Source organism: Fusarium odoratissimum (genome assembly GCF_000260195.1).
Source record: "Fusarium odoratissimum NRRL 54006 unplaced genomic scaffold supercont1.7, whole genome shotgun sequence".
Classification (NCBI taxonomy): domain Eukaryota; kingdom Fungi; phylum Ascomycota; class Sordariomycetes; order Hypocreales; family Nectriaceae; genus Fusarium; species Fusarium odoratissimum.
The window spans coordinates 123,419-145,669 of NW_022158693.1; the positions used below are offsets into that span (position 1 = coordinate 123,419).

A 22,251-nucleotide genomic window follows, 5' to 3' on the forward strand; every position below is an offset into this window, starting at 1 on the left:
AAGATCCTTGTTGGTCAATGATCCACATTACTCACTCAATATCCGGCACTCGAATCATCGAATTCCAACGACAAGCCATGTTTTTCAAGCCAGGGGCAAACATGACAAATGCGGAATTTTGATGGAGTTTATTTCATTTTCTGTCCGACGAGAAATTCAAATTCATACGAAAAAGGCCTGGTCGGCTTTTTATTAGACTTTCAGCTATACGGTAGTAAATGCAGGCACCGGTTTATCCAACAAGAACGCCCACGCTTCCCAATGCAGCAACGAAAACAATGATGATTTCACGACTCTAGGAAAAATAGTAGTGGCCTAGCTAAGGTAGAAGTGAATGAGGGTCACGAAAGAACGGTGGTTGAATGAAATAGCCTTATGACTTGATTGTGAGTTTGTTGGCGAATCCAACACGTTGACCCTTGAGGTCGAAGACGACGAACTGCGCCTTGAGGAGGATGTCGCCCAGAATGGCGAATCCAATACCGTCGGAGCTCTGGATGCCACCGTAGCAGACAGTGTTGGTGAGACGACCGTAGTTGATGTAGTTTCCGGGGACTTTGCCTTGGTAGCTGCCGAAGCCAAAGTAGAAGCTGGGGAGCTTGGATGTGCAGGGGAATACCCAGACACCGTAGTCTTGGTCGATGTAAGCGCCCTTGACCTTTCTGTAGTAGAAGTTTGTCAAAACGCCGGGCAGAAGAAGAAGTGTGGTGCCAGTGTCGACGATGGCTGAATAGTTGTACTTGTGCCACGGTGCACCCGCAGCGATGCGGTAGCCCTCAATGTTGATCTGCCACCAAGGACTGCCCTTCTTGACCTTGGCGAACTGAATGCTTCCGTAATACTCGCCCTGGTCGATGTAGCCAAAGTTGTAGTTTCCAGCCTTGCCCTTCTGCAGATTGGCGGTAAAGACTGGAACTGCTAAGTTGTTCTGCACGTTCTGGAAGTAGGTGTTTTGAGGTGTAGGTCGGACAGTGTTCAGGCTTGACATGGCGAGACCCATGATGCCGTGCGAGAACTTGTCTGAGGCGATACCATCCGAGACTTCAGTGGCAGACTCAACGGCCTGCTTGTTGACATAGGTCTTTCCGACTTGGACCTTGTCGGTGTAGACAATGCCACTGGCGCCAGTGCCATCGCCGTATCTAATACTCCAAGTCTGACCGTTTAGTCGCTTCGAGGTCGTCGACTTGTCTGGCTTGTAGAGAATGTGACCAGCTTGGTCAGGTTGATATGTGTCTGTAGAAAACACCCAACTGCGACAATTAGCAATGCTCCTTTTTTGACCAAAGACAGGCAACTTACAGATCAGATGAGCCAGTGTCAAAGTTCAGATATGTTTGTTGAGCTGGAGTACCAATCTTGACAGGAACTACATACTGTGAATCGTAGTACTGAGGCGGTGTTGCCGAAGCAGTACCCTTCATTCCTGGCGAGTGTTAGTCGTGTTCATTGACCCGAGTGACGAGACTAACCAAGCTTGTTTTTGATGAGGTCAGCCTCATGTTGAGCAATCTTTTTGAGCTTCGGGGGTAAAGGCTTGTGATATTTGTTGTATGCCTGGATGAGGGCAATTTCGGCATGAGGCTTCTTGTAACGCGTGTTGGTGAGTTGGTCCATCTTGACCTTTTCTCCGCCAGCTCTAGGCTTGAGGTGAGCCGAGTCGGGATCATTCTCATGATCAATAGCTCGACCTCGAAGCGTCTTGCCAAGTTCCTCCTCTTCTTGTTCCTCGGGATCAATATCCCGCTCTTGCAGGCCTTTAACTCCTTCAACCTCTGGATCAACAGCGTTGGGTGAAAGAGGATTCTTGACCTCATAGATATCGCCACGTGCCTCTAAAGGGTCGTTATGGGATACATCCCTGGGTTTTATGTCCCGGTCTTGTAAACCCTTCACACCTTCAACCTCAGGGTCAACAGCATTAGGCGAGAAGGGATTCTTGACCTCGTACACGTCGCCACGTGCCACGAGGGCTTGATCTCCCTTGGGGTCTATTGCCCTTTTTTGCAGACCCTTTACTCCTTCAACTTCTGGATCAACCGCGTTGGGTGAGAATGGATTCTTCACCTCGTAGACATCGCCACGGATTTCATGAGGAATACCCGTACTACAGCCGGCGAGGAGGAGAAAGGAAACCGTGCTGAATTTCATCGTGAATGATGGGTGGGTGAGAAATAGTTGTGATCGTGGGATAGAGATGTTTTAAGCAGACGGGGGGTCGGGCCTGATATTTCAAGACAATGGGAGCAGCAACGATCCATTGTAAGAGGCGGGCTGAGTGTTCCGGATCGAGGGCAAGGCCAATTTCCAGGCACTTCGAGATCCATAGCATGGCATTCTGGGCAAGCATGGAGCTAAGTGAAGCCATGCTGGAGAGCTTAATGTGGAATGTGGCCCGTGAAGAGGATGATTTTGGGTGGAATGTATCTGGATCGAGTATGGTATGGCCTGGCATCTGCATTCCGGGGCCTTGGGACTAGACATTTTAGACCCTAGAATGAATGCCACGAGTACGGCAGAGCAGCCGTGACCGAAACATGGCCCAAAATGTCCGTTCTTGGTTCTTGGTTCCTGGTTCCTGCGTCTAATTTGTCCGCGTTTGTCGTAAAGGGTCCCATCTTGACGTTGAAGGCGCCGCCCCAATTGTCAGGGTTTTGTGTGTGCGTGTCTATCGGCGAAGAATCTGCTTGAGACTGACAAAAACGATGTCTCTGAGACCTTCTTAGCATGGTGATCGACGGGCCAGGTGAACAAGATGGGACGGGTATGATGAAAGTACCCTTGATAGATCATTAGATCTACAACAATGTCGTTGTTTCTGTCTTGGTCGAATTTGATCAAACTCATGCCCAGTTCTGTACCTGCATTTTTCGTAAATCTGTCGTAAATGGCGCCTATGTCATAGTATGACAGCAAAACCTTCAGGTTCCTCTGTTCCCGAGATCACAGTCTGACGAGTCTTGGACGGAAATCTCTCATCCGGCCCGTATCCCAAGTTGTCGGTTCCGTAGTTTGGTAAATAACCTCATCTTAGTGCTAACTAGAGATGGTCGTGGCTTGAGCTGTCGGAGAGCGGGAATGCACTGACTCGATATGGTGATGTTAGCGGTGGTGTTGAGGTTTGAAACGATGCTTGAGCCGTCTCTTGCGATTCTGGGGGAAATGCTCCGAAGAGAGTAAAGTGGCAGTCATTGGTCAATGCTCAACAAAGGCTCGGTCCCTTCCGCTTTGAGGCTCTTGACTTTTTAGTACAGTTAGAGGTCCAATCAAGTCTCTCACACAAGTTTCTTCATTGAATTACTGTAAACAGATGCGTCGTTACGAGTTCTAATTTTACACCCAACAGTCATGTCTGTGCTTTTCTGCTTTGGGCCTAATAATTACTGATGTGACGATGCTCATAATCATTTACTCTCGAAGTAATCGTGCTTTTCTCTCCACGACATCAGACTTGATGACAAAGGCAGTGGAGGCTCGATGTGAAGTCATCATCGATGGCTCATCTCATGACTCCTCCACTGAAAATTACCCCTCCATGACTCACCAAAATACAGCGGCATCTCCACTGACAGTTCCCTAGAAGAAGAAAACATCAGGCAGAAGGGAAATTGAGACTATCCAGATCATCAATATGAGTAAAAATGATTGATCTGCCTGGGCAGAAATTGAGAAAAATTAGGTGAATTTTTCTATATATATAATTCAATTACAGTTCTCAAATCTTCTGAGAATTATCTTAGAACGTTAGAGTGAACCCTGGTAGACACATCCACTGATAAGATAACGTTTTTTTGAACCCCGCGGTAACAAGGTTGCACAAAAATTCCACAACGCCTTCATCGAATTTGTTTTCGCCAACATAACCGACATATTTTGCAATCTCGCTAAATCCCATTGCAAATTATTCAACATGGATCCCGCGGCAGGACCTGCTGCTCCTCACGAGCCTCCCTACCAATACACAGCAAACCAGGGCTACGAACAGACAGAAGAAATACCCCGCGAACTACAGACCCAAAAAGACGACGGTGCTGTTCTCGAGCAAGAAGACGATAACGACTTTGACGATATTTTTGAGGAAGATTTCGACGATAATGAGTGGTCTGCTGATGCGGGCGACTTGACCAAGTCTTACAACCGTCAGCGCAATGCCGACGGCGCCGCTGCTCCTCGCTCGAATCAGCAGAAACCTACTGCGAACACCTTTGCCAGCGTCGACGACCAAGTATCCGCCCTCTCAAAGCACGCCGCCAAGCTTCGTCTTGACACTGTCAAACAAGATGTCGAGAAAGACAAGGACAAGGCCGACCGCGCCACCAGCGAACAAGTCCTCGACCAGCGCACCCGCATGATTCTTCTCCAGATGATCAACCGTGGCTTTGTTAGCGAAGTCCACGGTGCTATCAGTACCGGCAAAGAAGCCAACGTCTACGGCGCCGTCCTCCACGATGATCAAACCGGCGAAGCTACCCAAAGAGCTATCAAGGTCTACAAGACAGCCATTCTCAGCTTCAAGGACAGAGAGCGTTACATCACCGGTGAGCACCGTTTCAAGGGTGGCTTTGACAAGGGAAACAACAGAAAGATGGTTAAACTTTGGGCGGAGAAGGAATTCCGCAACTTGCGAAGGATCTACACAGCTGGTATTCCCTGCCCGGAGCCCATCAGCCTCAAGCTTCACGTTCTCGTCATGGGCTTCCTCGGCGACCGCAAGGGCTGGGCGTATCCTCGCCTCCGTGACGCTACTCTGACGGGCGACGATGTCGATCAGCAGTGGTATAAGCTTTATGTCCAGCTACTTGGCATCATGCGCCGAATTTATCAGGTCTGCCGTCTTGTCCACGCCGATCTGAGCGAGTACAACATTCTCTACCACAAGGAGAAGCTGTACATCATCGACGTCTCGCAAAGTGTGGAGCCTGATCATCCTCGCTCTCTTGAGTTCCTGCGCATGGATATCAAGAATGTGGGTGACTTTTTTAGGCGCAAGGGTGTTGATACGCTTGCTGACCGCGCTATCTTCAACTTCATCACTACCCCTGAGGGTCCTGTGGAGGAGCCAGAAATGACCAAGGCGATCGAGACTCTGTACGAGACTCGCGCTGATACAAGTGAAGACCAGGCTGCTCAGATCGAGGTTGACAATGAGGTGTTCAGAAACCAGTACATTCCTCAGACATTAGAGCAGGTCTACGATATTGAGAAGGATGCTCAGAAGGTGACACAAGGTGAAGGTAACGACCTTGTCTACAGTAATCTACTGGCAGACCAGGTTATCGCTCCCAAGAAGGATGGTGAAGATGGCGAAGAGGAACAAGCTTCCACATCCGACTCTGATGAAGGGGCATCTCTCTCAGGCGACTCAAACGACGAGGCCAACTTCGAAAAGGGTCCTCCCCGCGGCCGTCGCTTCGAGGACAAGGATGAGAAGAAGGTTTGTATCTCAACACCCATTCTCCTCGAGGAACTTGACTGACCAATAACTCTCCAGGCCCATAAACAAGCCGTCAAGGAAGCTAAGCGCGAGAAGCGCAAGGAGAAGATGCCCAAGCATCTAAAGAAGAAGATCGTCGCCACCTCGTCCCGTCGCAAGAAATAGACCTGAACAGCTCAGTCTTGGCGATTCCTTATTCGCTTTCTCCCCTATTCCGGGCAAGGGACCGTTGTGTCGAGACGCAGGGCCGTCGAGAAAGAAAAGCCCCTTTGCCCGAAGGAGAAATAACACGAAAAGCTTATATCAACCCTTTCCCCCCTCAGGCACTGCAATCGGATGATGAAGACATTGATTGGTCGCCCGGAGATGTCACCGCCGAGACGGTTTAGCATTCCCCCTCGGGGTCTGTGTAACCTCCGGTTCTTTTGGCTCCCGCGGCGATCTGAACGTTCCCCCTTTCCGTGGGTCCGTTTTGAACGATCAAAGAGAGCTCTGACGATTTGTATTTTTTCCGCCTCCCCCTTCCCCGTAACGGAACGGAAAGGGTTCACAGCTCCGGATGAGGCTTGGCTGACCTCGGTTTTTGGGGGGTTTAAAGAAGAGCACACCGGAAAAAAGAGTAACGACTTTGAATATTATGTATGAAATGCCCTGATTTTATCGCTCAGTTGTGTTTTTTACAACTCAAATTAAAAAAAGTCAAAACGTTAACCCTCCCCCTTTGACGCCATTACATGATAACGTACAATCTCAATCTGATCAAAATATCTCATATTTCACCTTCTGACACGTTCATCACCCGGTAGATAATACCACATAACAGGACTGGTTATGTTCAAAAGTAAAACTGCTGCTGGGGCTGGCCTGGCGGTGGCTGGGCTAGGAAGTCAAAGTTCAACGAGTCCATTCCCGTGTTCCACGGGTCTGGCGATTCTGTGGCGAGTTAGTTTTCGGGGGTTATCAAAACAGAAGTATGACAGATGGGAAGTGACATACCACCCCAGATAGATTCGTAGAGGTCCATGGGAGCCATGTATTGTGTAGGATCGACGTTCATGGCGTTCATGCTGTCGAGATTCAGGTTTCCGTTTGGCATCTGCTGACCGTACGCAAGACTAGACACACTTTTAGAAACGTTCAGTTCAGATGGAAGGGAAAAGAATACTGACCCTGGAAAGTCTTGGATTGAAGCTCCTCCGTTTTGCATCTCAGCCATAGCGAGCGCTGCGTCCTCCCTGGGGTCCGCGCTTTGGGAAACGTTGCGAAACATTGAATTGCCATTTCCGGGAAGTTGACCTGGGTTTCCAAAAGGGTTAAGGGGCGTCCGGCTCCCGCTGCCGGCGGCAGAGGCGTCGCCTTCTTTCTTGAGATGCGACGGGACAATAGAGCCATGGTCGTAAATGTTCTTGAGGGCCGTGAGGGCGCGGTACAGAGGCCCGGACAGTTCAATGTCCTTGTCGGTGGTCATGACATGCGGCTCAGGGGAGCTAACGTCCTTGGCAGCAGTGGCAGAGAGAGCAGCGATCAGATCCCCTTGTAACTGCCGAACCTCTGGATCTGTCTTTGTCTCACATAGTATGCCGAGGAGCAGAGCTGATGATAGGCCGTGATACGTGAAGGCCCAGCTTCGCGTTGGGATGGAGGAGAGCTGGTGCATGGCGAGGAACATCCTGACGGTTTCGGTTAGGTTGTCTTTGCAGCGATCTGCTAGCGTCTTTCGTTGCTCAGGTTCAAATTCGCTGTCTTTTCGGAGTGCCGGACGACATGCGACGGAGATGACAAATGATGTGTGGAGGCGGATTGCAAAGTGTTGCAGACGGTCGAGGGCTGTCTTGCAGATTTCTTTGTTTCGCAATTGTGGTGCGGTGCGGCTTCGAAGGGTCTCTACGGCTTCGCAGTCGTCGATGATTTGAGCGTATGATGCACTCATCATGTCGTCGGGGTTTAGTCGACGAGAAATGATTTCCATGAGATGGTACATTGTTTCGAGGTATGAGTAGTTTCCGTTTGGTGTCGGCGCCATGACGGGGATCGGACAGCAGGGGAAGTTGGTCATTGGAGATCTAACAGCGTTAGAGGTGAGCCATCAACATGAGATACTCAATACTCACCTGTCAAAAGAAAGCGACGTCAAGGTGTCGTGCCATACAACGCTCCACCATAATCTTCTTCGCACCATTTCTTTCGATTGGGTGTTTGGGGGTGTACAATCGCGGCTTTCATTACGCGGTGTTCGGTGTAGACCGAGCGACTGGGCAAGACGACAGGTCAATCCCATCAGCGCCCATGATGCTTCAGCCTTCATGTCATTCAGAAGAACGAAACACGTTAAAAGAAGAGCTTGGATGGAGTCAAAAGAGGGTCTGCGATGTGTCAGTCCAAGTTGTCAAAGTTGGCAGGCTGCATTACCGAAGAAGAAAGTTGCCCAGTCGGAGGAAGTGAAATGATATCTGAATAAAGCGCTGAGAGTCTCGGGTGCGGATATGGTATGGCGATTCGTGGTACTGTGATCCGACGGCTAGTACGGCGAAGAGTATTGCTAGCCATGATGCTGTGACGGGTTTGGTGGACTTGATGCCGTTTGTCGCATTTCGTGAACGATCTTCCAGGTAAGTCATGAGCTTGGCCTCGAGGTCATCAATGTCCATAACGAATCCCCAAAACGGCTGAGGTATTTCCTTGTATGTGCGGAACAGCCTGAATGGCTCGTCAGCTTACGATCTCGCCACAGCAATTAAGCAGAGGGCAAAGGCGAATACTCACTTCATAACCTCGCGGTCGGAAGGTAATTCGGTGGATATATCCTGTGTCAATTTCTGAAGGTGATGCGACGACATCAGCGGGAAAGGCGCTGATGTGTCCAAGCCGAGAATGGACCTCATGTCTTGTCGAATGTCAAGACCTTCGCCTTTGTGAACTGGTGAAGACTGCTCGCGCAGTAGTGCTGGAATACTGTTCTGCCCAAGGTAGCGGTCTGCTGCAACTTCAGGTTCATCGATGCTTGCTGTGTTGTTTATTAGTCGTATGAACAGTGGCATGACCCGGATGTTCGGACACTCACCAAGGGCGCGCGGCCAACTGTCCTGTCGCTCAACCTTGCGCACTCCTTCGTCGCGAGGAGCCTCTGAGAATGAAAGTGTCCTCTTGCGATTGGCGATGCCTTGACTTGCTTCTGAAGGTGCACCAGAGCCTGATGGCTTTGAGGTTGATGAGCGGTTGGGCTTATAGGAACATAGTCTTGGGTGTTCTCTCTTGACGCAGTTTTCACAAGGTTGTTTATTGTCGCACTTGACTTTTCTCTGGCGACAAGGCCAACATGCAGTACCTAACGCGATGATGAGCTATCGATTTCCCCAATTGAGGTTATTCACAACATCTCTTACCGTAGCGAACCTTGCGATGGGAATGTATGATTCGATTGGCCTCCTCTGGGGTCAGGTCATCAATGGCTACCCGCTCATCTGGACTAGGGTTCTCAGCCATGGTGAATCGGGGATATGGGCTCAGAGACGAGCCGTGGAGCCAAACAAAGGTCGCGATAGCAATTGCGATGTGATGTTATGATTGCAGATGAGGGTTTACGAATGCCGAACTCCGAGAGTCTCCCATGCGATAGCGATAAGAGAGCGGGCGAAGGAGGGGAAGATTGCGGTGCTGACGAGCGGGGCCGGTTCGGCTTTCGAATTGGTTTTAGTTAGGATCGGGATGGTATTAATAAGGTAACAAAGAAGGGGAAGAATGTACTTGGCCGCTGATCTTTTGACCTTTCGATTCTCTGCCTCTGGTCTCTATGGTTGGCTGCTGGATGGGCACGAGACCGGTATGAGAACCGACATCCCGAAGCCACCGGTCGGATAAACTGAGGCCGAATCCGCGAGGCAAGCCACAGCCAGTTTGTTTGTTTGTTTGTTTGTGTATTTTTCGTCTGGGTGGCTGTAACGAAGCCAAATCTCCTACTGGAGCAAAAGACGTGCTGAGCTAGCTAGGTACAGGATACCCCGCTTCCTTCACCATCCAGCATACCAAGGCACAAAAGGCGCTGTATTTTCTCGAGCCCGTCACCCGTCAGCGGGTTCGGGGGCATACTGTCGACTTTTTCCACCGACCAGAATTCTCTCACGCATCGCTACATCTGCTGACGCAGTCCACAATCTCCAGTAACCAAGTTGTAGCTCGTAGTCGTATGCCGTGGCGGCAGGGAAAAACCTTGGGAAGGAATCAGAGGCCGGCGGTGCGGCTTGCCTTCAAAGGGGAAAAACCCATCGCAATCGGCGTCGTTGATCGGGAGGATGTCGCTACCGATGCCACGGGCACCGTCCTCCGATATCTAAGGCGTTCTGGTTCTGAGGTGCCGCCATTAGATCCGACAAAGGTGTTGTCAGAGAAGGCGAACTCTCCAAATTCCTTCTCTGAAAACTGCTGTTAGGGAGCCGATAGCGTCCCCGCAGTTTTTGTGTGGTCGCGTGGCCTGCAGAAAATCCCGCTCCTAGCACCGCACTAACAGTGCGTGCCAAGAAAGAATTTTTACAGGAGAGAGTTGAGCCACAGCCAGTCATCGCATGATGTCGCCTCTAGGGTAAAGAGACAAGAGACAACACGATTGAATAGTCAGTTGTCTATCATGATCAGCTTCATTTTCACAATTATCAACAGTTCCTATTAGCGCTCAGTCAATACAACTTCAGTCTACCATGAATCTCTCTTCCTCTCGTCCTTTTTTGTTGTCCTGTCTTTCTTTTTCTTTTGCGTGGGGGCCTACCATTCACTGCCTGTCGCAAGTCCCTTAACTTCTCTCCGAGAACTGCGCTCGCCCATGCTGCCCTGTCCAATCACCATATTTTTGTTCTTGCATGATCCAGCATTGGACTCGATTTGGTTCACGAGGCTGTGTATTGATTTGCTGAATAGAGCTTCTTTGTTGCAACGAACGACCACCGTTTTGCATCTCTCATTCTTGGCTTCTGGCACCGGTCGTCATGGCTAGTCAGCTCTCGCCCAGGAAAGGAGAGCAAGCCAAAGACGAACTCGATCGCACAGTTCGCTCACTCAGCACTGATTTTCACCTTCAGCTTCACATCCCTGACCTAACTCTGTCGCCCAGCAAGCGCCGGCAACAGCATCGCAATGGAGACCAAGAGCGAAGCGAACACATCTACTTATGCGCATATCGACTCAAGTTCCAGGATCCCAACCGTCTCGCGATATGTCTGACTCGCTTCCGTGAGCAGGCAGACGAGCATCTCAAGAATTGGATCCGGAAGCCCCGCGCTGACCCTGATACGGCCCCGAGCAAGTCCTTTGGCCCACACCGTCCACATACCCGCTTGACTTCAGAGGAGCGGGCCGAGCTACAGGACTTTCTGCTGCAGTTGCTCAAAGACGACAATATTGCAAATCGCCAGCGTTCCAAGTACTCGAAGCGCAAGTCTGATGAATTCCCTGATCCTAGCTCAAAGAAATCTAGAAACTCTTTCGAGGGTTCTCCTGCGTGTGAAAGCATTGACAGTATCCCAGTTCGCTCTAGAGCGGTGGCCTCCAGTAGCCGTCTATCAACGGGACGGCCCGCTAGAGGCGCAGGTACATCGTCCTTCACCAATGGCATAGTCAATTCCGCCACCACATCATTTGCCAGCACTCAGCCATCATCGTTCGGGATAAGGTCATTCAATTCCAGTAAAGTTTCACTGGCTCCAACTGTTTCCATAAATGACTATGCGCCGAGTACCCAGGCAACTACAGTGACAAATACCTCGTTCAAAAGATCTCAGCATCCGTTTCAGAGCACTCAACCTTCGTTCAGTAGCAATGCGACATCATCGAAAGACATTCAGGTTCCTTTCTCTCAAAGCATTCGGAGATTTGCGTACCAGCCGCCAAGCGAGGAAAATCGCAATGACATTGATCCGCCGAAACCGCCTTCACTTCGAAGGTATGGGGATCGAACGCCCTCAGAGCCTGTCATCGATCTCACTGATGATGATGAGCCCGTGGAAGAGCCAAGGCTTCCAGTTCTATCAATGCCTCAGCCGATCCGAAGTCAAGTTGACTTGAAGAGAGCAGGCATAGTTCGATCCAGCAGTCCCGCGACAGCCTACTCTAGCCTGCCAGAAATGAGTGAGTTCGATACAATGCTTCTCGATGCTCCGATCTTTGATCCAGAACCGCCTGAATGTCCGCTGAGAGATCGTCTTCGAAAAATCTGGCCAAAGTTCCCTATTCCCGGTTTGAATCAGGCGCCTCTCATTATCCTGTGGGAGCTTACCCGTGCCGCGCTTCATTGTCGCGTGGATCTATCTACATGGGATCTCGAATATCAGCCTAATGATAGTTGGCATGATCAGACCAATTTCCGAGGCCAGCTCTTCAGACATCGACTATTCGTGGGACAGGGCTTGCCTGCAGCTTGCGATCGCGCCGTCTGGGATGCTGCATTTGGATCGTTCACCTCACAAGACAAAGCCGTCGTCCTTGCTGCAGAATTTGTCTGCAATGCAGAAGATACTGGGCAACTATATCGGCTAAAGCTTCAGCCTCCGCGTCTTGAACTCGGGCATCGGCTGGCTCGCCGCTTTGGTGCAGATCGCTTCCTGGAAGTTATTATGCCCTCACCCACTTCTAGAGATGCTCCCGATGTGATCAAGCAAGACCCGCAAGGTGCAAATAAGGTCATCAAATGGTTGACTGAAAGCTTTCATTACTTTGTCGGTCGATCATGGGCAGCTTTCTACACTCGCGAGGCCAATAAGTCCATCAAAGACCCACGCCCTCCTCACAAGTCACTGACGATCATGCAAGAGCGCGTGTATTTCTTCGCAACCGACGGTATCAATTTTCGGGTTCCCATGAGTCAGTTTCCTCCTTTAGAAGAAGCGACTTCTCTGGGACACCGTACAAAGATGAGGCGGTGTGATCTCTTGAACTGGGCTATCAACATTGAGCAGAACTCGTCGCAACCGGTGCCCAAGCTATTTTCACGACTTGCTCTCAGTCAGTTGTTTGACCGACCGTTTTCCGTACTCTTAGCTAATATCCCAGTCCAGGCCTCAGCAAGACTGTCCCCACCATCGTCATTGAACCTCACCAATTTCGACATCGCGACACTATGTTAGGCTTCCACAAGTACATGAGCAACAAAGAGAAGAAGGAGCAAAAGGATATGGGTGACGGTATCGGTCGAGTGTCTCGAAACCTAGCGCGCAGGATAGCGACTCACATGGGACTTTTGGAAACGCCGTGTGCATTCCAGGCTCGTATCGGAAGTGCAAAAGGGATGTGGATCGTCGACGTCGAGGATGATGGATTGGACAATGACGATTGGATCGAAACATATCCCTCACAACGAAAATGGAATTGCGACTTCGAAGACGTCCATCACCGGACATTTGAGGTACGCGAGTGGTCCAGAGAGCTACGGTCAGCTGCTCTCAACACACAGTTCATCCCGGTTCTTGAGGCCCAGGCGCCGGTGCCTCAGGACATGCGCAATGTCATCGCCCGTCACCTCGCGAATGGCCTTCAAGAAGAGATTGGGGGTCAACTTGCCGCTATGACCCATCCGACCAATCTTCGTGGGTTTACACATCGCGGCTTTGACCGAGCGACATTGGGTAACGTCCCATTCGTGGGCGCCCTGCCGGAGCGAGAAGAAGATATTATCTCATACATGCTCGACGCTGGCTTCGACGCGACTAAGTGTCGGTTTCTGCGAGATATGGTGTGGAACAACCAGAAGCGACAGGCCGACCAGCTCAAGGCGAAGATGAACATCAAAATCCCTCGGTCGACATACGCATTCATGACGGTCGACTTCACTGGTACACTAGAAGAGGGCGAGGTACAGCTTGCATTTTCCTCGAAATTCCAAGCAGACGGCGAATCAGACACGTTACTCGATGGGATCGACATCCTGGTAGCTCGAGCTCCCGCTCACTTTGTCAGCGACATACAGAAAGTCAAAGCTGTATTCCGACCGAACCTGAAAAGACTCAAAGATGTTATTGTCTTCTCGTCAAAGGGCAAATCTCCGCTGGCCGATATGCTCTCTGGTGGTGACTACGACGGCGACTTGGCTTGGATCTGCTGGGACCCTGATGTTGTCAACAACTTCAACAACGCGCCAAAGCCAGTCGAGCCGGATCTTGTCGGACAGGGATATCTCAGGAAGTGCAACCCAAGCTTCGAGTCCATCTTGGACGCGGCCACTGATGTCGATAGTGCATGCGCAGACTTTCTTTGTACAGCGATCTCGTTCAACATGCAACCTGGGTATTTAGGCATCGCGACCAAGTTCAAAGAAAAACTGTGTTATATAGAAAGAGGTGTCAACAGCGAACGAGCTGTTGCGTTGAGCACCTTGGTCGCTCTCCTGGTTGACCAAGCGAAACAAGGACTGTTATTCACTCGTGAAGACTACGACCGGCTGAAGCGCGACATGCAAATGAAAGGCAAGGACCCAGAATATGAGAACGAGAGGAGCTCTAGACGTAACTACGTCAACAGGGATGGTTCCATCCATATTCTGGACGAGCTTAAGTTTATAGTAGCTGAGGATACAATCGCAGACGCATTGAAGAAGTTCTCTGCTGCTCTTTTTGGAAAAGACGTCCCCGTACAAGCATGGGACAAGGACCTGGCCCGTCTTTGGGACGACTTCGAAAGCCAGAAGAACGAGTCGAGGATCATTGGCAGACTCATGACTGCCCTCCACGCACAGGTTTCCGATATCATGGAAGAGTGGAAGAAGACAATGGCCGGCGGTAAAAGCGATCCCTCGAACAGCGATTTCAGCGTCAAAGTCCGGGAACTGCATCAGAAGTGGTCTTCATTTCAACCACCGCCTGAACTCCTAACCTCGAGGCAAGTCAAGCCCCTCCTTGACAAATGGAACAGCGACGCCTCCCTAAGCAAATGGGAGCTCCTCAAAGCATCCACCATGTTTAAACTGGGCTACGAAAAGTCGTACAAAATGGTCTGGCGTCTCTCAGGCAAACAGCTCGCATGGATGAAGGCCATGATGCCGGACGGAGGCGCGGTCGCAGTCAAGATTGAGATGTGGAGTATTCTCAGGCCTGATAACAAGCGCATTGCTGCGCTTAATGCGCGGAGGCAGATTGGGCATGATAATGAGAGTCTGGCGGCGCTGGAGGAGGTTACGGAGTATGATGAGACGGGGATGCAGATTGACGATGCTTAGAGGCGCATTGGATCGGATACTTCGACGTTCTCGAATACGGGGTCTTTGAGGAGCTGGAGACCTTGAAGTTGGATTGAGGGTTTGGTTTGGGAGGGAGAGGTTGAGACTGGAGGACATTGAGAACGCAGGGGCGTTGGATATGCAATGATAGCTTGGGCATCCTTCAGTTGGTCATGGGGTGATCCAACGCAATCGAGGGTTTGTTTGTATTTGTGGAATTGAGTGATACCCTGGCGTTGTAATTAGTACACTACGTTCTATTCAAGAAAGACAGAAGAGCTAATCAGGCAGTCTTCACGAGGAAGCATCTAGCGGCCGTGCTGTGAGTTGTGTTAGGTAGCCTGTAATGCGTGATGGTGGGCGTGATGTCTAAGATCCAGGAACAAGGAATAAAGGCCAAAGCGCTGCAGGCTGCAGGCACTACCGAAGATGGAACTGCAAAGTCATCCTTCGAAATTCCCCGTCCTTTATTCCCATCGCGATATTGATACGAGAACAGCTATCAACCAGGGTTTCAATCAGCTAACACCAAGCACTGGAATGTTCTCTGTCTCCGTCGTGACGACCTGTGATGAATTCAACATTGGCGAGCTGCATTCATTACACAGCACATTTTCCTTGTGTATCCAAATGAAACAAACAAATACAAACAAACAAACACTCTTTGATGAAAGCCGCTCGGACGTCCCTGAAGCATAACGGAGATTCCCAAATTCACAAGATTAGGTTGGTTAGGTTGGCGCTCGGCAGGTCGGCATTTGGACAAGCCACTAGCGGCTCTTGGTCTTCAGCTCTCCAGGCCCTGTAGCTACAGGGAGCTTTCCGCTGGCCAGAAATCTGATTGGTCCAGCAGGGAGATCTAAACCGTTCTGCGTTACAGCTCTGGCGCCTCAATGAGGTCATTGAGTTTGGGCCAAGCTCGTTGTGTGATGTCTTTGATTCTTAGGCAATCTTGGAAGGCCCCGCTTGGACTAGACTGGGTTTTGTGAGATCATGATGTTTTTTGGGTGCCCTCCCTTTTCTTTGAGTTTATGTCTACTCTTGACTTCTTCATCATCAGAATTGATTGAATCCATTCCTCGTGATTGAATCAATCAAGCGCGACTGATTTTCGTATCGCGACTCGGTACTTGGTATCCCTGCGCTGATCACGACTCCATCGCGATTAAGAAACATCCTCCACTGAATCGCGGCTACAAGTAATTCGTCAAAGAGACTACCAACTTATCAAAAGTACTCTCGTCACCAGAATCGACCATGGGCGAAGCCGACAATTACTACAATCCGAATCAACAGCCGCCGTACGGCTACTCCAACGGCGGCGGCGGTTACCAACAACAATACCAACCTCAACCTCCCCCCGCAACGCACCAGCAACAATACCAACAGCCTCCCCAGCAGCCCTACCAACAAGCTCCCCCTCAGAATGGCAATGGTTACATGCCCGCCCAAGGCTACGGCGGCAACGAGAAGGCCTCGTTCGAAGAGCAGTTCAATATCCCCAAGCCAAAGTGGAATGATCTCTGGGCTGGTATCCTCTTCATTCTCTTCATGGCCGGCTACGTTGTTGTCTCTGGTATTGCGCTGCAGGGATACGCTGCGAATAAGGGAAATGCTGGGTCGGGAATCTACGGTAATCGGAATGACTTTTCGCTGAACACTAGTACCGTTATTTTGTTTATGTTTGTGCTCGCTGTTGCGTTTGTCCTCTCGTATGCGTATGTTTGGATGGCGAGGTTGTTTCCGAAGCAGTTCATTTGGGTCACTGGTATTCTCAATGTCTGCTGGGCGCTTGGAACGGCCATCTTTTACCTCTGGCGCAGATACTGGTCTGCTGGAATTGTGTTCCTCATCTTCGGACTTTTCCTGGCCTTTTGTTTCTGGACATGGATTTCGCGAATTCCCTTCTCAGCGCTGATGCTTCGAACTACTATCGACGTTAGCAAGAAGTATGGCCATGTCTACCTTACCAGTCTGATTGGAGGCATTATCGCCACGGCTATGTCTGCTTGGTTCTCCATCACTCTTGTCGCAATCTACATCAAGTACCAGCCTGCGAACGATAACCCCTCTTGCGCCGATGGCGGCTGCAGTTCAGGCAAGGTCATCGGTCTTATCGTCTTCATCACGTTTGCCATGTACTGGTTCTCCGAGTGGCTCAAGAACACCATCCACACCACGATTGCCGGTGTCTACGGCTCTTGGTACTTCAACCCTCACAACTTCCCCAAGGACGCCACTCGCGCTTCCGCCAAGCGAGCCTTGACATACAGTTTCGGTTCCATTGCTCTTGGTAGCTTGCTGGTCGCCATTATCCAATTCATTCGTCAAATTTGCACCGCTGCTCGCAACCAGGAGGCCGCTGATGGCAGTATGTTGGGATACGCTCTGTTCTGTTGCATTGGCTGCCTTCTTGGTATTTTGGAGTGGGCTGTTGAGTTCATCAACAAATATGCTTTCTGCCACATTGCGCTCTACGGCAAGGCTTACTTTGCGGCTGCCAAGGATACATGGAAGATGATCAAGGACCGTGGAATTGACGCTCTGATCAACGTAAGTACAATCGACCTCTCTTCAAGTGCACGGCTAACTTGTGTAGGACTGCCTCATCGGACCCGTTCTTTCGTTCGGCGGCCTCTTCATCGCATACGCTTGCGGTCTCCTGGCCTACCTCTACCTGTACTTCACCGACCCCCCTTACAACAGTGACGGTCAATACACAGCAGTTGTCATGGCGTTCTCGTTCCTCATCGGATTCCAGATCGCCAACGTCTTTACGACCCCGATTTCGAGCGGTGTCGAGACCATCTTTGTTGCTGCCGGTTGGGATCCTCAGGTCATGTGGCGCGACCACCCTGAGCTTTACCAGGAGATGTGCAGAGTGTATCCCAAGGTTCAGCAGGTCATTCGTGACCGATAAGCTAGTCATGCATGTTGATATCATCATAACTTTGCCCTGAGTAAGCCGAAGCGGACTACTGCTCTGGCTGAAATGGCGAAGACGTATGATGAGTGATAGCATAAATAGCCAAAGCTTAGCCCTGAGCACTGGGGTGCTCTTACGATTGACTGATTGGCTAGCTGCTTGTCTTTGAATGATACCATAGAAGGATACTGGAGGTTTCATTGTGTATTGCGCATAATGAAAACTGTCTTTTGTTTCGTGCCACTGTTTTGCACCACGGAGAATATTTAATGCTACGGAATAATAAATAATTACTCTTTCTTTACCTTGAATGCTGTCACTGGTTCTTTGAATCTACAGGTGATATTGAGCGGCAGCAATCTGCAAGAGCGTAGCTGAAGTGTTTGCATAAAGTGTATGCAAGTTATCAAGCTGACTTGAGCTACCCATTGTGATGGGCTAAAATTGCAGTGAAAGACTGTGGTAGGCCTCTAGGGCCAGACCTAAAGAGCAAGCAATGACGAGTTCCAGCGACTCGAAGCGCAATTTGGAAGCTATCAGTTACTCAAAGCATTTTTGAAGTACAACCCAAGATCAGAGAGTTTCCGAGTTGTTTTCGCAAGTTGGCTTGGGTGATCGGTCACAGCTTGGCCGCAAATCAAGTGGTGTGAGTCTACAGCTCCAACATCAACACCAACTGTGCCGCACACTCTCGCTCTTTGCATGAGGTCCTTTTGGATCTCACGTCAAACAACCAACAATAAATGCCAAGAATAAACCACCAAGCATGGGGCCTATCGGACCTGCGCCCGGAACGACACGAGGGAATAAGTCAGTTCATGCATGGCTCGCGGGAAGATCTCCCGGATCTTATTTCCCTATCACGATCCTAGCTAGGTCCAAGCTGGAGGTTAAGATACGTCGGGGGGATGTTGGTATTACACAACTTGATCGTCAAAGAATTTGTCAGTAAAACTGTGGTGAGACGGCCGGGGGAAGGAAGCGAGATTGTCGAATGATGGGGATAACGCGGAGGAAGAGACGGGTATGCAGTGGTGGAATGTTTTGTCATCTGAGTGGATGTTACTGTGACGATGCCAATGGCCACTGTACGGGTAAAGCATCTTGGGCCATTGGGTGAACTGGGGATGAGGCTTGATATCCGATTGAAGCATCACAACTACTCCCATCACATCGGAACGCCTCATGACTCAACTGACAGTCTCGGCCCGTAACGGCGATGGCATCTTGCGGAGTCAGTACATAATGAAAACACCCAAGCCCAGGTTCTCCTCAATCCCCGTTTGACGCCATGAATGCTTATTTTCAGCATCACGTAACCGTATCAAAAACCACTCGGCTAGATCCATTATTTCGTCCCCAGTATCAGTTAGTCTAGCAGGTTTTATTAATGGTCGGTGCTCTCCGATAATGGAGAGAGTGATTCACATAAAAACAGTCACGTCGGAGATGCGAGGTTGTCGTCGGCAGAAAGAGCCGCATATCCTTGTTTCTTCTGTACGAAATGGCCCGATAGTTTAAAGCTGAGAGAGTTGCTGGGAGGGTGCCTTGTCAGACCACGAGCTGCATGTAAGCCACCCGATCCAAGGCTTCGATTTGTTCCATGCAGAATCAAGCCACATGAAATTTTCTCTTTTTCCTTGGCTTCGCGGGCACTCATTGGCTGCTGTGCGTGGTTTTGCAGCGGACTGTCCGTGGCAAGGATTTTCATCGGTGGCGCGTGTGTGAGAAAAAATGACCCCCTGGCCCTTGAGAACTTTTTTCTTCTGCGTTTTTAGCGTGGCGGCTCGGGAGACCTAACTCAATCGGTAACGAGCCGGAAACTGCAGAATTAAAACATCTCACGATATTTCACATTCAACGTGATTAACCCAATAACACGGAGCTCTCCTTTACTGCTTATGTATGTAAAATATGATATGTATTATATAGCTGTGATACATAGTGTGATCTAGTCAAAATAGGAAGTTGGGGAAATCGGGCAGCATGGTTAATGGTGAGTGTTGTGGTGATCGCTGAGATCGCTCGCTCATACCGGGAGGCAAATGCTCGAGAAAATCTCGCTGGATGTAAATGGATTACATCCACTCACACAGACCAATTCTTACAGCACCAAGGTTCTGGTCTGGTCCGATATCGAAATTTTTCGTAATGGGCCCATTCATTCCCGATTGATATACCCATCCCCGTTGACATTTCATTTTTTTACATAACAGAGTCATTTGCCAGCCCACTTGGTCTCGGTCTCTCGTCTCTCAACTCATCTTACCACTCGGGCTCGTCTCTTCTCCCTTCTTGCAAGCGAGTCAATCCTGTCTTCTTCTGTACCTCGCATATCACCACCATCAGGACAGTCTTTGATTTGAGATACAGCCATCATGCTCGTGGACTCTTCCTCAGCGGACGAAAAGTCCCCTCGTGTTAGCAACGAGAAGAAAACCCCCTCCAAGGAAGATGTCGAGACCGGCGAGGCTGGCCTCGACAGGGCCATGAGCTCGCGTCACTTGCAGTTCATCGCTATTGGCGGCACCATTGGAACAGGTCTCTTCCTCGGTGTAGGCCCAGCCCTCGTCAAGGCAGGTCCCGTGTCGCTCCTCGTCGCATTCGCCTTCATGGGCTCAGTCGTGTACTCTGTCATGGTCAGCTTGGGCGAGATGGCGGCGTACATCCCCATCACTGGATCCTTCACCTCGTATGCCGCTCGCTTCGTCGATCCCACGCTGGGCTTCGCCATGGGCTGGCTGTACTGGTTTAGCTGGTCTATCACTTTTGCGCTGGAGCTTGTTGCCGCGGGAATTATCATCCAGTATTGGGATTCGGATCTTAGCATTGCGATCTGGATTAGTGTTTTCTGGGCGTTGTTTACGGCGTTGAACTTTGTCCCCGTGAGGATCTTTGGAGAGATTGAGATGTGGTTCTCTATGATCAAGGTCGTTACCATCATTGGCTTCATCATCTTCTCCATCTGCGTAAACGCTGGTGTTGGCGAGGAGGGCTACATTGGTTTCAAGTACTGGAAGGATCCCGGCGTCACAAACACCTACATGGACATTGACGGCGCCACGGGCAAATTCGTCGGCTTCTGGGCTGTCCTCGTCACTGCTGGTTTCTCGTACCAGGGCACTGAGCTCGTCGGTGTCGGCGCCGGTGAGACTGCCAACCCCCGCAAGGCTATCCCCCAGGCTATCCGCTGGACTTTCTGGGGAATCTTCAGCTTGTTCATGGCGACCGTCTTCTTCGTCGGAATCAATGTTCCCTTCAACGACCCCCGACTTGACTCTGGTGCGCAGGATGCTTCTGCTTCACCTCTCGTCGTCGTCGCCACCCGCGCTGGTGTCAAGGTGCTCCCTGACATTATCAACGCCGTTCTTCTCTCTGCCATTCTCACAGCTGCCAACTCAAACGTCTACTCTAGTAGCCGTATCATGGTCGCGCTCGCTGAGGATGGTCTTGCGCCCGCTTTCATGAAGCGCACCAACAAGTACGGAACTCCTTACTTTGCCGTGGCTTCATGCTCCGTCATGGGACTCATCGCCTACATCAACCTTTCCTCCAGCGGAGCCGAGGTGTTCAACTGGCTTCTCAACGTCAGTTCCACCTCGTGCTTCATCACCTGGGTCCTCATCAACGTCTGCCACATCCGCTTCCAGAAGATCATGCGCGTGCAGGGAATTCCCCGCTCCGAGCTTCCCTACCTCGCTCCTCTCCAGCCCTACCTCTCCTACTACGGCGCTTTCTTCGTGGGGTTGATCACCATTACTTGTGGTTTCACCGCCTTCATCGATTGGAGCGTAGCCGATTTCTTCTCCAACTACATCAGCTTGATGCTTTTCGCCGCGTTGTATGTTGGTCATAAGCTCATCTGCCGAACCAAGGTTGTTCCTCTGGCTGAGGTTGATCTGAGCAAGGGACGAGAGGAAATGTAAAACGAGTTTTGATTCGGAGTTTTGGGTGCTGGAAAAGCAGCAAAAGTTTTGTATCCGTTTTTTTGGCGTATAGCAGTTAATAGTTGTAATGAGAGATATGATACCCTGAATACTCGAGTCTCGTCTGTGAAGTCGAATGTGTAGCACTGTAGAATCTATAGTCTGAAGTCAGGGGAAGGATAATAGGATAAAACAGACATCAAAGGTCAGGGGGGGCATCGATGGCTTTATTGTAGGAGCATGAATTTATTTTACGTCAAGTGGTGGCATGAGACCACGGAATGGCACTCTTTTTTCGGTAAAAGCATCAAATTATTTGGTAATTTTTTATTAGCAGCATGTCAAGACATGGCAAAGGGCGTTGTGTCCTGACACGATGGGACCCAGTTGGCAATGACAAGACATGGTAAAGGGCGTCGTCAAGGCGGGTCCCTTTATCTTATCGTTTTACAAGCTTTGGTGGGACCTGATGAATTGATGGAGAAGAATCATGCTATTTCCATTTATAGGATATAAATGGGATTCCGTTTATTATGGTTAATTGTTAACGGTTCAATTGTGTCGTCTCCGTTTTCTGCTGATTCGATGGTTGAAGTTTGAGATTTACTGATCTTCAAAACTGAGAGAGCCAACTAGACGGTAAGGAAGATCTTGACCTGCACACTTAAATAAATCAGCATTACAGAGTAGTGGTCATCAATACCATGCATTCCTCAACGTTCATTCCATCCCAAAGGCTCTCAACTATTTGTCCTACCCACTGCTCAATCTC

The 22,251-nt window shown here is 50.1% G+C and overlaps 6 protein-coding genes across 7 annotated transcripts; 4 read left to right on the forward strand and 2 right to left on the reverse strand.

The window, feature by feature from the left end:
* Positions 1 to 109: 109 nt before the first annotated feature.
* Positions 110 to 3,150, reverse strand: FOIG_05307 (uncharacterized protein). Its single transcript, XM_031203864.1, has 3 exons — positions 1,473 to 3,150; positions 1,303 to 1,426; positions 110 to 1,253 (listed from the first exon to the last, which is right to left on the reverse strand). The coding sequence occupies exons 1-3, from the start codon at positions 2,149 to 2,151 to the stop codon at positions 374 to 376; spliced, it is 1,683 nt and encodes a 560-aa protein (XP_031065693.1). The 5' UTR covers positions 2,152 to 3,150; the 3' UTR covers positions 110 to 373.
* A 526-nt stretch (positions 3,151 to 3,676) lies between these two features.
* Positions 3,677 to 9,257, reverse strand: FOIG_05308 (uncharacterized protein). Of its 2 annotated transcripts, XM_031203865.1 has the most exons (8): positions 8,818 to 9,257; positions 8,496 to 8,759; positions 8,198 to 8,438; positions 7,844 to 8,131; positions 7,546 to 7,797; positions 6,604 to 7,497; positions 6,431 to 6,549; positions 3,677 to 6,367 (listed from the first exon to the last, which is right to left on the reverse strand). In XM_031203865.1, the coding sequence occupies exons 1-8, from the start codon at positions 8,915 to 8,917 to the stop codon at positions 6,270 to 6,272; spliced, it is 2,256 nt and encodes a 751-aa protein (XP_031065694.1). In that variant the 5' UTR covers positions 8,918 to 9,257; the 3' UTR covers positions 3,677 to 6,269. The 2 variants fall into 2 exon arrangements, with proteins under 2 accessions (XP_031065694.1, XP_031065695.1); XM_031203866.1 differs by lacking the exons at positions 8,496 to 8,759; positions 8,818 to 9,257 and having other exon boundaries at positions 8,198 to 8,477.
* FOIG_05309 (RIO kinase 1) lies at positions 3,797 to 6,648 on the forward strand. The gene is made up of 2 exons (XM_031203867.1): positions 3,797 to 5,434; positions 5,492 to 6,648. The coding sequence occupies exons 1-2, from the start codon at positions 3,911 to 3,913 to the stop codon at positions 5,597 to 5,599; spliced, it is 1,632 nt and encodes a 543-aa protein (XP_031065696.1). The 5' UTR covers positions 3,797 to 3,910; the 3' UTR covers positions 5,600 to 6,648.
* A 1,110-nt stretch (positions 9,258 to 10,367) lies between the features above and the next one.
* On the forward strand, positions 10,368 to 15,196 carry FOIG_05310 (uncharacterized protein). The gene is made up of 2 exons (XM_031203868.1): positions 10,368 to 12,421; positions 12,475 to 15,196. The coding sequence occupies exons 1-2, from the start codon at positions 10,411 to 10,413 to the stop codon at positions 14,625 to 14,627; spliced, it is 4,164 nt and encodes a 1,387-aa protein (XP_031065697.1). The 5' UTR covers positions 10,368 to 10,410; the 3' UTR covers positions 14,628 to 15,196.
* A 451-nt stretch (positions 15,197 to 15,647) lies between these two features.
* Positions 15,648 to 18,932, forward strand: FOIG_05311 (protein PNS1). The gene is made up of 2 exons (XM_031203869.1): positions 15,648 to 17,180; positions 17,227 to 18,932. The coding sequence occupies exons 1-2, from the start codon at positions 15,885 to 15,887 to the stop codon at positions 17,545 to 17,547; spliced, it is 1,617 nt and encodes a 538-aa protein (XP_031065698.1). The 5' UTR covers positions 15,648 to 15,884; the 3' UTR covers positions 17,548 to 18,932.
* A 128-nt stretch (positions 18,933 to 19,060) lies between these two features.
* Positions 19,061 to 21,745, forward strand: FOIG_05312 (AAT family amino acid transporter). The gene has a single exon (XM_031203870.1). It carries the CDS (start codon positions 19,932 to 19,934, stop codon positions 21,477 to 21,479), a length of 1,548 nt encoding a protein of 515 aa, XP_031065699.1. The 5' UTR covers positions 19,061 to 19,931; the 3' UTR covers positions 21,480 to 21,745.
* The last annotated feature ends 506 nt before the right edge of the window (positions 21,746 to 22,251 follow it).

Bases quoted from the DNA above. Each gene is read 5' to 3' on its own strand.
- FOIG_05311 (XM_031203869.1), top strand. From the start codon at position 15,885: ATGGGCGAAGCCGACAATTACTACAATCCGAATCAACAGCCGCCGTAC. The intron at 17,181-17,226 runs GTAAGTACAATC...TAACTTGTGTAG, and splicing joins GAATTGACGCTCTGATCAAC to GACTGCCTCATCGGACCCGT.
- FOIG_05308 (XM_031203865.1), bottom strand. From the start codon at position 8,917: ATGGCTGAGAACCCTAGTCCAGATGAGCGGGTAGCCATTGATGACCTG. The intron at 8,760-8,817 runs GTAAGAGATGTT...TCATCGCGTTAG, and splicing joins CCATCGCAAGGTTCGCTACG to GTACTGCATGTTGGCCTTGT. The intron at 7,798-7,843 runs GTAATGCAGCCT...GACACATCGCAG, and splicing joins CTGGGCAACTTTCTTCTTCG to ACCCTCTTTTGACTCCATCC.
- FOIG_05312 (XM_031203870.1), top strand. From the start codon at position 19,932: ATGCTCGTGGACTCTTCCTCAGCGGACGAAAAGTCCCCTCGTGTTAGC.
- FOIG_05310 (XM_031203868.1), top strand. From the start codon at position 10,411: ATGGCTAGTCAGCTCTCGCCCAGGAAAGGAGAGCAAGCCAAAGACGAA. The intron at 12,422-12,474 runs GTCAGTTGTTTG...ATCCCAGTCCAG, and splicing joins ATTTTCACGACTTGCTCTCA to GCCTCAGCAAGACTGTCCCC.
- FOIG_05307 (XM_031203864.1), bottom strand. From the start codon at position 2,151: ATGAAATTCAGCACGGTTTCCTTTCTCCTCCTCGCCGGCTGTAGTACG. The intron at 1,427-1,472 runs GTTAGTCTCGTC...AACACTCGCCAG, and splicing joins CCTCATCAAAAACAAGCTTG to GAATGAAGGGTACTGCTTCG. The intron at 1,254-1,302 runs GTAAGTTGCCTG...TAATTGTCGCAG, and splicing joins GACACTGGCTCATCTGATCT to TTGGGTGTTTTCTACAGACA.
- FOIG_05309 (XM_031203867.1), top strand. From the start codon at position 3,911: ATGGATCCCGCGGCAGGACCTGCTGCTCCTCACGAGCCTCCCTACCAA. The intron at 5,435-5,491 runs GTTTGTATCTCA...ATAACTCTCCAG, and splicing joins AGGACAAGGATGAGAAGAAG to GCCCATAAACAAGCCGTCAA.